We start from the raw sequence: 14134 nt of genomic DNA on the forward strand, positions 1-14134 counted from the left end.
GGGCTGTGAACAACGGTGCCGTAATAAATAGGTCGTATAGGTCAGCAATCCTGCAGATCATAACTACAGCAGGTATCCTTCGAAACCATTCTAGAATTCGTGCAAATGCTTGTCGTTCATTTTAAATCCATTTCAGAAGAAATGACTGCAGGGGCAGAAAAAAACGTCAATACAAAGCAAAGGCAGGTTAAAAGACCGCAAAGGTGCGTCTTTCTGTCAGATTATGTGCAACTCTCTGGCAACGTAACATTAATTACACTCGCGCGATTGCTATACAGAAAACAAGAAAGCAGAAACCCTGCTTAAATAACTAGGAACCAACAATGGAGTTATCTAGCTGTCGCGCATATTGTGTAATTTATTGACTCAATTAATTAACGCTTCCAGCGGGTTTCCTCGCAGTTTATTCACGAATACACGTGCTAGTGCGCTAGCCTTTCAACGTACCGCCATCCTGCTAAGGTCATGTCCGAGATAAATGGATTTTGAAATATAATGTCTACCCCATGTATAATGTGTACATATAGCCTATAGAGAATTAGTGCAGATATTTAGTCACTCTGAAGGTTATAAAGGAGGAGACTTGCCATAACAGATAAATTACTGAAATACAGCACTTTAATCTCGAAAAACCACCTCAGCAGCACCAGATGGTACCTGCATGCTAGGCACTGTGCTGGCAGCATTAATATTATGCACCATTATTGTCATCTTCTGCAATTCAGAGAAAAAGAATCCAATTTTGAAACGATGTAACAGGCCATTCCGGCCCAAATGGAGATGTTAGATGAAGGGGTTTAATATAACTGGGAGGTGGATGTGACATTTCAATTGGCTTTGTTACAGTACAAACATTTAATAATTCCTCACTTCAATCTGCCTTCAGATGGGATTTTAAGGGCAACCCTCTATCCAATGTTCTTATCATTAGCTCACAAGGCAATCAATCATAAGGATTAATAGTAATGGTGTTAATCAAATCCACATAGATTACTGTGACATATAATTATATGTATTAAAATGATTCATTTCAGCAGTAAGGCATTTTCTACCCAAGTGTGAAGAAAAATGGAACATAAAACCCCCAAGTGCTGAAATATAAAAAAGTGGTGTCACCATAAGTGTACTTTTCCATGAGTTTGAAAATGTCTTTTCCTTCTAATATGTAAAGTACAGAAGACACTGACAAGTGAAAACTTCCAATGAACCATACAGGAAATGAGACACGATCAAACACACACCACTTGATATTTACAGATTTTTTTTTTATTATGTTGCAAACAATAATGACATCCAGATATATTGTTAACAATTTACTGTGTGTGAACAGCGAGAACCACAGAAGCAGAAACCCCTTCGGCGCCGTGAGGCCTGGAGCCCTCCAGAGTCACACGGCAGGCATAGCAGACGGATGGAGTCCCGGCTGGAGGACAGGCGGACATTCTGAGTCTGTCCACCTGCCCCCCTGGCAAGAGCAGCTCAGGGATTGCTTGGGACCCGCGAATGGGTGGTGCTTTTTTGATTTTTCCTCTTAGGGGCACGTGTTTAAACTCCAGATTCAGCACGCATCGATGGCTCATTCATTCGGCGACATCCAGGGAAGGGGGTAAAAAAAAACAAAAAAAAACACAAAATGGCAAATCTACAATCTCCAACCCCCCCCCCTTCCCCACCAACCTCCTCCCCCCCTCCCCCAAAATGGCTTGTCTTGTGCACAAAGGGGGGGAAAAAATGTTTTCAATAGCCTCGGGTTTCCATTTCAGTTCTGAAATTTGGAAGTGGGGCCCCGATTCTCAGAATCCAGAGGGCTGTGGATTGCCAGGGTGCAGCAGGGTGAGATTTCAAACTGAGCGAGACCACCAGTCAGGACAAACAAACCAAAGCAAAGTCCGGGCGACACCGTGGAATGGAATTTCCGTCATTACCGTGCCCACCTGCTGTTTTTTTTTTTTTTTTTAACTTCTGTTTTTTGGCTTCAGCTAACTCTTAGTATGCAGAGAATGCCATCTTCTGCAAGGAACAACACTTAAGCAAAGAAAACAAAATCAAAAAGTGAAATACACCTCTTTGGTGTAGAACCTAACTTCCTTCACAAGATCCTCAGCTGCACAAGGTACCATGCAGTCTCAACGCAAACCCAACCCGTCAACTCAAAGAACGAGAGACAGACGGGGAGCCTGGGTTCGACTGGATCTGGGGAGGGTTCTGGGGAAGGTGTTCTACTGGAGGCATCGGTGGTGTTCGCTTTGGGGCAACCCGTCTCTCTGGACGCCCCACAGTCTGCCACAATCCCATTGCAGAAAGACAGAAGAGTCAGGAGTCAGTTTCCCCTTGAGGTCCCCCTCCTTCACTCAGCGCACAGGACAAGCACGACCTTCCAATGACCACATACAGTAGAGCTGCACTGATCAAGCAGACTGCTCTGTCTGGGAGGGCATCTTTACACAGGGCCCAGCAACTTTTACCATGCCATTTTATACATGGATATACATTACATTTAGTCCAATTCGTGAACAATTTGATCAGGGCAGCCAGTGGAGCTCAAGCACTCCTCACCAGTCAAAGAGCCCTGCCAGACAGCCCAATCCAGTGACGTTACACACAGCAGCACCATGCCGACATGTATAGATACCATGTCATATGACATCATGTACAGATACCATATGTGATATCAGGTATAGATATCATACAGGTCACTACTCAGCAACGGGTGCATACAGTACACACAACAGGAAACTGCCAAAGAAGCTAGATAATGGGTTGGTTAAAGCAGTGAAATTCTTTATTATATAATTGCATTTTCATGGAAAAAAAGGCTAGTTTAAAATGATATCTTGTGTATGCATTTACGATGAGCCGTTTTCAATGCCTTTAATCTTGGGTTGGTGGGTGGGGGCAGGGCCAGGGGGCATGACATGGGCAGGGATGTGTGGGCTGAATGGTTTAATTAATTTATTTTTACCCGCCATACTTTCAGAGAGAAGGGGAGAATTGCTTTAGCCTCCACCGCTGTGATTTATTCAACTCATTCCTCAGTGGGGCCCTTTATTCTTGGGTTTCCTTTTTTAATGGAGATAGATCACCGAGTGATGATGAAAAAGGGGAGAAACAAACATGAGAGACAAAAAGGAAACAAAGTGCCAGTTGTGAGCGCGCTCAGTAGCAGACCTGCGGGGCAGGCCTGCAGCGCGACACCCGGAGAGACAGCCAAGCGGCGGCTCCCTCCTCCCCAACCCCCACAGGACATTCTCCATTTTTAAAATAAACCCCCCCCCCCTTTTTAACAACGAGGTGTGGATCAAAACAAATCTGCTCTATAACTCCTTCAGGAACAAGTGCACTTTATTTTTATTTTGTACATAAACCGCTTTCTGTTTTTTTTTTTGTTACCCTCCAATTTTTAACATTCTCAATTTTCCTTTTCTTGCAAGGAGAGATCTTTGCCCATGTTGTCACGGGGGAGGGGGGCTTTCCAGCCTTGTCATGCTGTGCGTCTTTGGCCAAACCGAACCTCCTCAGCACTGGGGGCCCAGCCTCCTCCGCCCTGCAGACACAGGTACACTGCTGCACCCGCACACAGATACATGGCTCTAGTTTCAGGGAGAACTGAGCGGAGCCGAGCCGAGAGGCCAACAAGGAGACATTTGGGGACATCCAGCTGGGGACTGGCGGGAGTGAGGGTGTGGGCTTGAGAAGTGAGCCGGTCCCGAATAAGATCGTGACCAATGGTCAATCTTTAAATGCTGCGGGGGTTAGGACCCTCCGCATCCCCTGGGAGATGTAGTCCCACCCTGGGAGTGGCGGGGGCCAATGTCTCACGGGGCGGAGTTACAGAGAAGACAGACAATGGGGAGTGGCCGTGTGTCTGCGACAGCTCTCCCAAAACACCTGCTGCACGAAGCGAGGACGCACAGGGCTCAGCGCATGTGCTGTGATCCTGGCCTTCAGAGTGTCGAGGTGACATTTCCTCAGGGGAAAGCTCTACCTAAGGACATTCCTGTCTGAGCAGCACTGGGATTCAGAGATGCACATCATGACAAGGGAACAAACCCCCCCGCCCCCTCCACAGCAGCCTGAAATGCCTTCTTCAGATGCAGTCAGTAATATATTACCTAGTTTCACAATGAGAGTGGCAAGCACGTGTTAACGTTTAGCTACACATTATTCCAAAAACGAGCCCCCGCAGACAGTCTAATCCCCACCAGGGGATAGCACGGGATTAAACATTCCCATTTCCTTTTGTTCTTTTCCTTTTCTCTCTCTCTCTCTCTCTGAGGTCCCTGATCGAGGCACCAACAGACTACGACAGTGGAGGCAAAACCAAAAAAAAAAGAAAAGACAAAAATAACTAAATAAAAAATATAGACAGACAAAATAATCTGACACATAAGAACGACACTGTCATTAAATTACCAGTTTAGTGCCCTATTCTTTAATTACCCAGTCAACATCTGCCTGTTGTAGGTTAGGCTAGCAAAATACCAGCCGTGGTCTTAAACCTATGGTACTTCTAGACAATGTTATGTAAATTTACAGTATACAATTTTGGATTCACCATGCAAGAATACTTTTTTGTGTAACATTTAATAGCTCAATCTACATCCAGAATAATTTACATAAAAGGACAATAGTTATTTAAACAGAGCTCGATGGGTTATAACCATGGTACTGAGTGCATCCAAGAGGAGAAGATGTAGAAGGAGGGCGGGGGTGGGGTGTAGAGGGGCGTGGCAGGGAGGGGCGTGGCCCTGCAGGTACAATCAGCGGCACTCCCACACCTTTACTGTTTGATCTACGCTCCCGGTTACGACATAGGGAGCAGTCTTGTGGAAATCTGTGGAACAGAGACAGCAGAATGGGTTTCGTTAGTGCGCGATTCACAGCTCCTGTCGGAAGGGGCAGTGCCCCTGTAAGTGCTGACGATCCTGCGGGATGCAACACTGTCAGCAGTTCTTTTCTGCGCATGTGCGGAGCGTCAAAAGATCTGCCACTCCACCCTGTGCGATATGTAGGGCAGGCCGCTGTTTCACACACCACACCCTCCTGCTCACTGAGAAACACGATTGTTAGGACTTAGGTATGAGCCTGAGACGGCAGACCTTCGGCAACACGGGACATGTCCGTTGATGCATGAAAGACAGATCAATAATATAAGAGAACAATGCACGCAAGTGTCAGTGTGGTCATGGACAGAACAGCCACATTCCAACAGCACCTTCCTTTGTCTGTAGCTTGCTTTAAACACACCAGAGCAGAAAGAATGGGACAGAGAGGGAGAGATGGAGAGAGGCAGACAGGGAGGGGGTGAGAGGTGGGGAGGAGGGAAAGAATGATCAGAGTGAAAGAGGGAAGGGAAGGAGAGACAGACGTTTGAAGAGCCTGCAGAGCGTCTCTGGAGAAGTCCGCAGCCTTGATCCTGACTGCAGCTGAGCAGGCAGACATCCAGCAGCAGCTCTCTGCCCCTCAGCCAGCCCTGCACCCCCACAGCCCCCTGCAAAAGCTCCAGCGGGAGTCGCCGTTTGGGCCGGAGAACGCCCTGCGGCTCGCCCTAAAACACAGAGCGGGAGCCTGAGCGGCGGGGTGTGGGGACTCACCCAGAGAGGTGACGAAGTGCTCGTGGGCACTCAGGGTCTTCATGCAGCGCTTGTTCTTGTAGTCCCAGATGCGCAGGGTCTTGTCATCAGCACAGCTCACAATGAACTTTCCTCCCGGGTGAACCAGCACTCCCCGCACCCAGTTATCATGGCCAACCTGCCGGAGGGGTGTGGTCAGGGAGGGGTCAGGTTTCTCGCGCACGCAGTTCACTCAAGAGGATGAGAAAAGCAGTCTCTCAAACACAAACACACAGCTCCGTACTCTTACACATGCGGTCGCCTAGCTGCAATCAGATAGACAGTACACACACTCACACACACTCACTCACACTCACACACACTCACACACACTCACTCACACTCACTCACACTCACTCACACTCACTCACACTCACTCACACTCACTCACACTCACTCACACTCACTCACACTCACTCACTCACTCACCAGTGTCATAAGGCACATGCCAGTGCTGACGTCCCACATCTTGATGGTTTTGTCTCTGGAGCCGGACAGCAGGAAGGGGCCAGGCTTCCCACTCTTCTTGGTCTGCAAGACAGAGAGGATGGAGGTCAGCCAGCCCTGCACCGAAGGGCCCCCGCTCACTACGGCTGTTCAGAAATTTCCACAGCCCTGAGGCCCCGCCCCCAACAATAAGCCCCACCCCATAGCACACCCATAGTTCTGCACCCCGTCTGCACACAGCAGCTGAGCCCCAATGCAGGGGGAGAAATCCACTGAGCTAATGAGGTCCTTGGACAGAGACGGAGGCCTCCCATCAATCAGGCCACTCCTCAGCTCTCTGCTGGCTCCATTACGGTAAAGACTGTAATTACATCCTAAATAAAGGCCTCTCAGAAACGGCAGAAAGGGAGGGTTTAGCCCCTGCTGGTGAAGGGAAAACTACGCCTGCTTTTAGAGCTAGTTTTCCCTTAATGCACCTCTCTATCTGCACGCTCAATGGGTGTCATGCTCAAGGACCCTGAAAGTCATTTTCACCCCCTCTACCTCAAGCGTTTTTCCCTGCATGAAGTGCAGCAGGTCAAAGCAATGGAATCTACACTGTGGGGTTGTGTGTTCAAAGCCCAGAGAAGAAATATAGTTTAATGTTACATCTTCCTTAACTGATCAAACCAAAATTCAGATATATTTAGGGGTGACAGAGAGCACAAAGGATCTGTAGTCACTACAGATAAGGAACTCTGCTCAGCTACTTGAGAGACAAAAGCCTGCGACAAGAGAAATAATCCATTCTATTGTCGATAGAGATAATGCCACAACAAAAGGTTAAATGCTCTACCATCCACTTACTGCAAGGTAATTACCCATGTGAAGAGTCAGGGCAAAAGCAGACAGAGGCCGTGTCTCATTCAGTACTCAAGCACACCGATATAAACATCACAGCCATAATGACAGCCCTACAGTAATATAAAGGGATCTTTCTTGACATTTGATGCAAGAGGACATAAAATTGTTATTGCGTGCATGCAAACCAGTTGAGCAGGTATGACTTCAGAAGCATGAGCTTAACCCTTGCCACACCCAGGGTGGCATGCCTCTTATCTGCTCAGGTGGTTTAATGTTTTGAGAGCAGATAAACTGAACAAAGAGGCGTTCCATCAGTCTCTTAGTTGTTTGTTTGTTTGTGTGTGTGTGTGTGTGTGTGTGTGTGCGTGCGTGCGTGCGTGCTCTAAACCCGTCTCACACCCCCGCTGCATGCTGCAAAAGTGAAAGCTATACACCTAAGCGTTCTGGGTTTTGTTGGGGAGGCAAACATTTTTTCCCCTCTTCTGCTTTAAATCAGATGATGAGCGTGTGAGAGGGCTGTGCTGAACCCTGGCCTAGCCCATGTGGTTCCAGGATGACCCCTGGAGCCACTCGGGCTAGGCCATGCAACTTTTAACAAACCAAAGAGCAATGCTAGAATTCCACAGCAACAGCAGGCTGTCACTCTATATAATGTATGTGCTGCTCTTGGGGGAAAAAACACCAGGACATCCCTCTACTGTGATAAACGTCCCCCTGCCCCCGACGGAAAGGAGAGGTCCCGCCGCGGTCACGGCTGCGAGGGCGGACATGGCAGTTGTGCACAGAGAGAGGAAATATGACTGCCGTGTCCGAGCCGCAGGGAGCTGCACCGCTGCACTCTGGCCAGCAACTGGGCGGTCTCTCCCGCATGTTTCTGGATCCGCAGAAATGGGAGCAGGCATGGGATGTTTAATATTTCATGCCAGACTCCTGAAAATGGGAGAGACCCAATTCCTTCACATCGACATGCCCAGAGCTGCATGCGTACTCAGCTCAATTTTTTTGGACAGCGGACAACCGCACCCCTTTGCATCTAAAACATTTACCTTCCAAAATGCGCGAGGACTTTTAAACTGCTGGGGCAATGCCTTTTCCACATCCCAAATGAAAAGCTTGTGCACATTTCGGTATACATGTACTCTGTGTGTGCTTAACATACTGGAAAGTCTCTCTCTGCCGTTTCTCATGTTAACGTTATTCTGATCTGCAGTCTCAAATTACAAACTGCAATCTTATTACGGATATCCATGATGGGGCGAGACGAGGAGGGAACACCCACAACAGACACATCGCGGTATTAGTCCAACAAACGCAATGTGCGTGTAGAGAGCGCGTGACCTCTGACCTCCGAGCCTGTGGCCTCCAGGATGGTGGGGTAGGAGCTCTCGGGGGCCCAGGAGATGCACTCCACCACATGCTCATGCTCTCGTAGCTCCGCCTTGCACTCTTTGGAGGCCACCACCCACACCCGCACCGTCTGGTCGTTGGAGCTGCTGGCGATCAGGGAGCCGTCCTGATTGGGCCGCACCATGCGCACCCACTCTCTGTGGCCCGTGAACGTCTTCACGCAGTACCTGCAGGGGTGAGCAGCGCACACACACACACACGTTACAGCGCCTGCAGGAGGAGGAGAGCGCTGCGCACTTTACAGAGCTGTCTAACGCAGTGCGCCCTGAACCGTGTCCACAGCAGCACACGCTGGAGGAGAGGTGGCACGGGCGTGGCCAGTGGTTTGATGGTGGGCAGTGTGGCAGCTGCACATTAAAGATGGGATCAGAGTGCTGCGCAGGAACTGAGCGTGGCATGCACTCAGCACTGAGTCAGCTCACATGGGGGGCGGGGGGAGAGCCCTGTCTAAATCAGAGCTGCGCGGGGAGTAAAATGGTACCTGTGAGGATAGCAGGGCTGCTGCTTGTGAAGCTCCTTATCTAAGGGCAGCCCTTCCAAAGCAGCATGCTAAAATAAGCGTGACACAGACAGGCCTGGTCCCCCACAGTAGCTGTTACTGCCCTGCTGAGGGATGCCTTTCCAGGCCTCCGACCCCGCGGAGATGGAGAACGGAGAGGCGGGCCGAGCTCTGGAGGTGGCGGTCCTGCTCGGGCGGCGATAAGCCCAACCCTGAACCCCCGTCCCAAGGAGGGCCCCCGAAAATCACACCGCCACCTTTCGGGAATGCGAAATTTCAGGACTCACCCAGTCGCTACCTCCCACATCTTGATGGTTTTGTCCCTGGAGGCAGACACTATGTGATCTCCGTTAGGCATGATGGCTACAGAGGAAACATTGTGGTCATGTCCTAAAGAAAGAAAGAAAAAAAAAAACACAAACACATGAATTAAACATGTTCGGCAGCGCACAAAGGCATTGGAGAGAGAACATGCATATGTATACATGACAGGAGCTTGATCAGAGAACTAGCAATGAGAGGAGCTGGAAGAAGAAAAGAAGCCTTTGTTCTACACCCTCAAATAAATGGTTAATGACTAGAAACCAAAGACATCCCTGCCTTAATAACCAAATTAATAACATTCTCATTGGCCTTTCAGCTGCTCTGCCACTTGGTAATGAGCGGTTAAGAATAGACATGACAAAACGGGGTTTAAATAAATTAGGCTATCAAGTAAGGAGGAAGACGACCAAATTTGGCCGCAGGTTGCTTTGTTCTGGAGGGGGAGGAGGAGGGAGAAAGCCAATTACACAGGGTTGCCATCTCTAAGCAGCTAAACAGATGATAAAAACGCTAAGTAGCCTCTGAAAAAGCAGGCTTAAATATGAGCAGAACCACACAGAGAATGTTATCTCCTCTCGTAATCCCATAATCCTCCACCAAACAAGCCGGCTGTGTGGGGCGTGTCTGTGGGAGGGCTCCTGGAGGAGCGTCGTCGTGGAGACGGGGATGCTCCTGGGGAACAGGGGCAGGACTGGTGCTGTGGGAGACTCATCCAGCGGCACCCAAAAAATACAAACAGCAGAAAAATCCCCCGAAGTCCACCTAAGCGCCCCTGCGTGCAGCGCCTGTCTGCACCACCGGTTAGGCACCCGTCTCTGCGCCCGTTTCACACACGCTCCAGAGCGGATCCGCGCGGCCGACAGCCGCTCGTGCAGCTATAGCTCGCTGTGTTATTTACTTTCAGAGCGCAGGCCTGCAGGCACTGAAGGGCTGCGGGAGGAGATAAGGCGGAGCAATCCGCCCGGGCCGGACCCCGCAGGGGCGATGCCGGAGGACGGAGTACGGGGGTTTGCGCTTCTGACTATCTGCAAAACAGCAGCGCAGTGCTGATGGAAAACCCACCCCCCAAGCTCAGAAATGTTCCAACAATGCAAATCACTCCCCGCATGATTGGTTGTAGTAAAATGCCTCGAGGGGAGCAGTGTAATGTGTTAAGGTGCAAAGGACAAAGGCAGAGGACTGAAGATCTGGATCAGCTGAGGGAGATGACCCTTGCCACAGGCTGGCTAACAGGATTCACAAACTGCTTCTGTGTCACCTCCAGAGAGACAATGAAAGAACCCAAATCCACACCCGCAGCCCCCAAATATACTATAACACTCCCAAACACCAGCCCCCCTGATCACGACATGCTCAACACACTAACTCCCAATTACACTACAAACACCAACCCCTGTTAACACCCCTAAAACACCATCCCTCCAGCTAAACCAGTACACCCCAAAACATCAACCTCTCAGTGAACTCCCAAAACAAAAACCAACCCCAAAAAATAGCCCCTATTTCCAATACCATCCAAATATCAGACCCTAAAAAAATCTCCCTATAATCCTACAACAACCCCTTACTTCCAACCCTACAGCACCGAAACACCAGACCCTAGCTACAGCTCCAGACCAACCTACAGCACCCAAACACCATACCACCCAAACACCTACAGCTCCAGACCAACCACACAGCACCCGAACCCTACAACCCTATGGTGCCTCCTGAGGAGCCACAGCAAGTTCAGCCCTGAGAGCCAGTCACCAGCAGCCACTCCTCACCATGCATGGTCCGGATGCACTCGAACCCCTGGAAGTCCCACAGCTTGATGGTCATGTCGGCAGAGCAGGAGGCCAGCAGCTTGCCGGTCTGGTCGAAGGAGATGTCCTGCACCGAGTCCGTGTGGCCCTTCAGCGTGCGCTCGAAGTCCCCCGTCTCATAGTCCCACACCTGGAGGGAGAGAGAAAGAGAGAGAGAGGGATGCTACAGTCACACCTCGCCCTTCCCGAGCCTGCCCCACCTCACAGGCCCGTCTGTCAGCTCCACGGGTTTCCAATCGGGCACGAGCAGGGACAGCTTGCAGAGGGCAGGCGCAGATCGGAGAGCAGAGAGAGGCGAGGCCCCTCTGCCCAACCCAACACAAGAAACCTGCACCACCGACCAATTAAGGGGAGCGTTTCATCACCACCTGCCACCTGCCAGAGCACCCCTCCAGACACAGGGCACACCTTTGGGATTGTCCCCAGCACAACTCCCATGGTGCACTTCCAGGAGAAACCTGCCGAGAGCAATGGCAAGCGCAGAGCGGGCCAGGGTTCACGGGCTCCAATCTCTGCTGTGACACCACTGTTGTACCCTTTGGACAGGGCCGCACCTCGGCAACTTCACAGAGCAAACACTACATGCTAATGAAGCTGCATTTCTAAATGGCAATTTTTCTTTCAACTTTCCCCACTTTCATTTGGTTTGTTTTTTATTATCTCTTTCTCTAATGCAACATCAGATAAGTGCATCGGGACAATTGGTTTTTGTTCCCGAAACCTGCATAATATTTACTCTTGCAGAACATTTAATGGTAACTGAGGAATTGATAATTGCCGTCACCTAGATACAGATGGAGGGGTTTTAGGAGGCGTTAGCAACCCTTTCTTCTGTCGGCACAGCAGTTTCTCACTGCGGTCGACTCGTTTCTGAAGCAACACAGCAGCCGTATCAGTGCTGGCTGAGCTGAGGGGGGGGCACACATGTGCAGCATAGCCCGCCCCAGTTATAGCTAATTAATTTGTCCTTCCTGCGTAGTGTAGATAAGCACCGATCAATACGCCCCCCCCTTCTCTCCCATTATTTTATTGGTAAAAAACGGCTGAGCATCGCATCCTTGTTTAACTCATATCGCACCAGCTCCAGAGCTTTAAATTACATGACCGTGCAAACTGCAGGATTTTGGATTTTCGTTTAAATTTGGAATTCCATTTGAAGACACAAATTCCGCTCCCGAAAGGTTAATAAATGTGACAGTGCTGGAGACCAGGTCCTGCTGGCAGCAGCTTAAACCTCTAACCCCGGGACAATGCCAGGCGGGACTCTGAAAGCATTTCAACCCTTTGTTGTCTTTTTTTTTTTAAAGGCAGATCCTCTGTTCTTCATGCAATCCTTCAGATTTCAGGACAAGATCGAGGAGACTACCCAGATAAAAAAGGGAAGAAATAAAACACTGGAAATAAAGGGAAGGTCTGTTTGAAGACGTTACAATAGGAGGGTGCCTGACTTGACAGCTTAAAAGCTTGAAAAGGTTCCGCAGCCCAGGAGATTCATTTCAAAGCAGATCAATATCAAATGGCAGCAGCTACAGAGGAGAGCCCAGACAGATAATCACTGCCTCAAGCCCCAGTCCCACGGGGCTGTCCAACCACACTCTGACCACAACAGCAGGTCAAGATGACCGCGCTGATCAGATCCAATCAGAGCTCTCAAAAAGGTGGTTTGAACAAAGCATGGCAGCGGTCGAGAAAACAGAGGGCACAGAAATCAAAGCCTCCACTTTAAGAGGAACCACGGACAGTTTGCTGTTTGAGGCTGCAGCAGATTTAATTGGACCAAAAAAAAAAAAAAAGAAGACAAAGCTAAAGCCTCCTGCAGTAAGCAGGGGAACAAGAGGAGGAGGAGAGAAGCAGACGGGAAAATAGGGAGGGAGGAAAGGAGAATATGAGAGGGCAGGGAGGGAGGAGAAGACAGAATGGGATGGGGAGGAGGAAGGGAGGAGAGGGTAGGTTCTGCAGCGCAGCCTGTATCAGAGTGTAGCTGAAAGTAGGACACTGCACATTCCCGCCCGTCTGGCCTGTCCACAGGCCAGCAGCACAGCGTGAGGGTGAGGGGGGGTGGGTGAACAGAGTGATAATGGAATGAAAAAAGGCTAACAGCAATGAACAGGGGCACTGGCAGAGCAGAACAGGCTTGTACGACACAGAAAGGACACACCCTTCTCTGTGGAAGCAGCGGGAGCGGGCCCCCGAGGCCACTGCACCCCATCACTCTGCAGGGGCCTTCCGTGACTCAGCAGAAACACGCAGCCTGCGCACAGAGCCGCTGCAGCTGCTTAAATGTGTTTCTGAGCAGACGCGTCGTCCGCAGCCCAGCACGTCTCACAGCGGAGACATCACTAGCGTGACACACATGTGGAGAGGCTGAGGAAGGGCTGACTGTGAGAGGGCGGGGCAGCGGGCTGGCGGTTTGCCTTGAAACACGCCTTCCTGTGCTTGTCTGGAGCTAAAGCCTCCGCCTTCACTCAGAGGCGGCCAGCACCGGAGCGCCTACTCCCGCCCAAATGCCACAGCTGACATTAAGGATTTTAAAACTGAATTATTTTTCTCAACCCGCCCCTGAACCATGTGTGCATGACAGGACAGGTGGGCTGGCCATTTGCAGGGTTCAGGGAAACCCCTGGACACCGACGAACAGGTCGCCGGGGGCGATGAACGCACCTTTATTGTGGCATCCTCGGAGGCGGAGACCATGACGCTGAACACGGGGTGGAAGATGACCCGGGTGACGGGGCTCCTGTGGCCGCTCAGGGCGTACTTCTCCGGGGGGCGGGGGATCCACTCTTTGGGGTCACGCTTCTGGCCGATGGGTCCCCCCAAAGTGATCTCCTCTTTCGCCTCGTTCAGCTTCGACTCCAGCTCCATCACCTGAGAGCGGGGGGAAAAAGGAGCGTTCAAACCGGCCTCAGACACTCGCCATGCTCACTGCATTCAGGCAACCACAGGCACTACAGTCCCCACACTCAACAGGGAGAAACCCAGCAGTAACGGTATGTTTGGCATGCTGCCGCACACAGCTAAACACCCCTGTCTGACTTCAACAAGCCAAAAGTGATATTTTACCCCTTAAACGGGAGACACTCTGAGCTGAGGGGGTCAAGAAGACCTATTCCTACCTAAGAAGAACTATTCAAGAGGGAGGACAACTGGTAGGGCACCGTTAATCTGGCGCTTAACGACCTCAGAGCTGCCTTTGA

The 14134-nt window shown here is 50.4% G+C and overlaps 1 protein-coding gene across 1 annotated transcript in view; it reads right to left on the bottom strand.

Moving 5' to 3' along the window:
• Positions 1-4525: 4525 nt before the first annotated feature.
• LOC118774348 (lissencephaly-1 homolog A) overlaps positions 4526-14134 on the bottom strand; it is a 30925-nt gene continuing 21316 nt past the window's right edge. Inside the window, exons 5-11 of the mRNA XM_036523667.1 lie at positions 13599-13805; positions 10899-11067; positions 9096-9198; positions 8248-8476; positions 6042-6143; positions 5595-5751; positions 4526-4834 (exon numbers count right to left, since the gene is read on the bottom strand). Of these exons, the coding sequence (XP_036379560.1) occupies positions 4761-4834; positions 5595-5751; positions 6042-6143; positions 8248-8476; positions 9096-9198; positions 10899-11067; positions 13599-13805 (1041 nt within the window). The 3' untranslated portion in view covers positions 4526-4760. The remainder of the gene's footprint in view (positions 4835-5594; positions 5752-6041; positions 6144-8247; positions 8477-9095; positions 9199-10898; positions 11068-13598; positions 13806-14134) is intronic.

This window comes from Megalops cyprinoides, chromosome 3 (genome assembly GCF_013368585.1).
Source record: "Megalops cyprinoides isolate fMegCyp1 chromosome 3, fMegCyp1.pri, whole genome shotgun sequence".
Lineage (NCBI taxonomy): Eukaryota > Metazoa > Chordata > Actinopteri > Elopiformes > Megalopidae > Megalops > Megalops cyprinoides.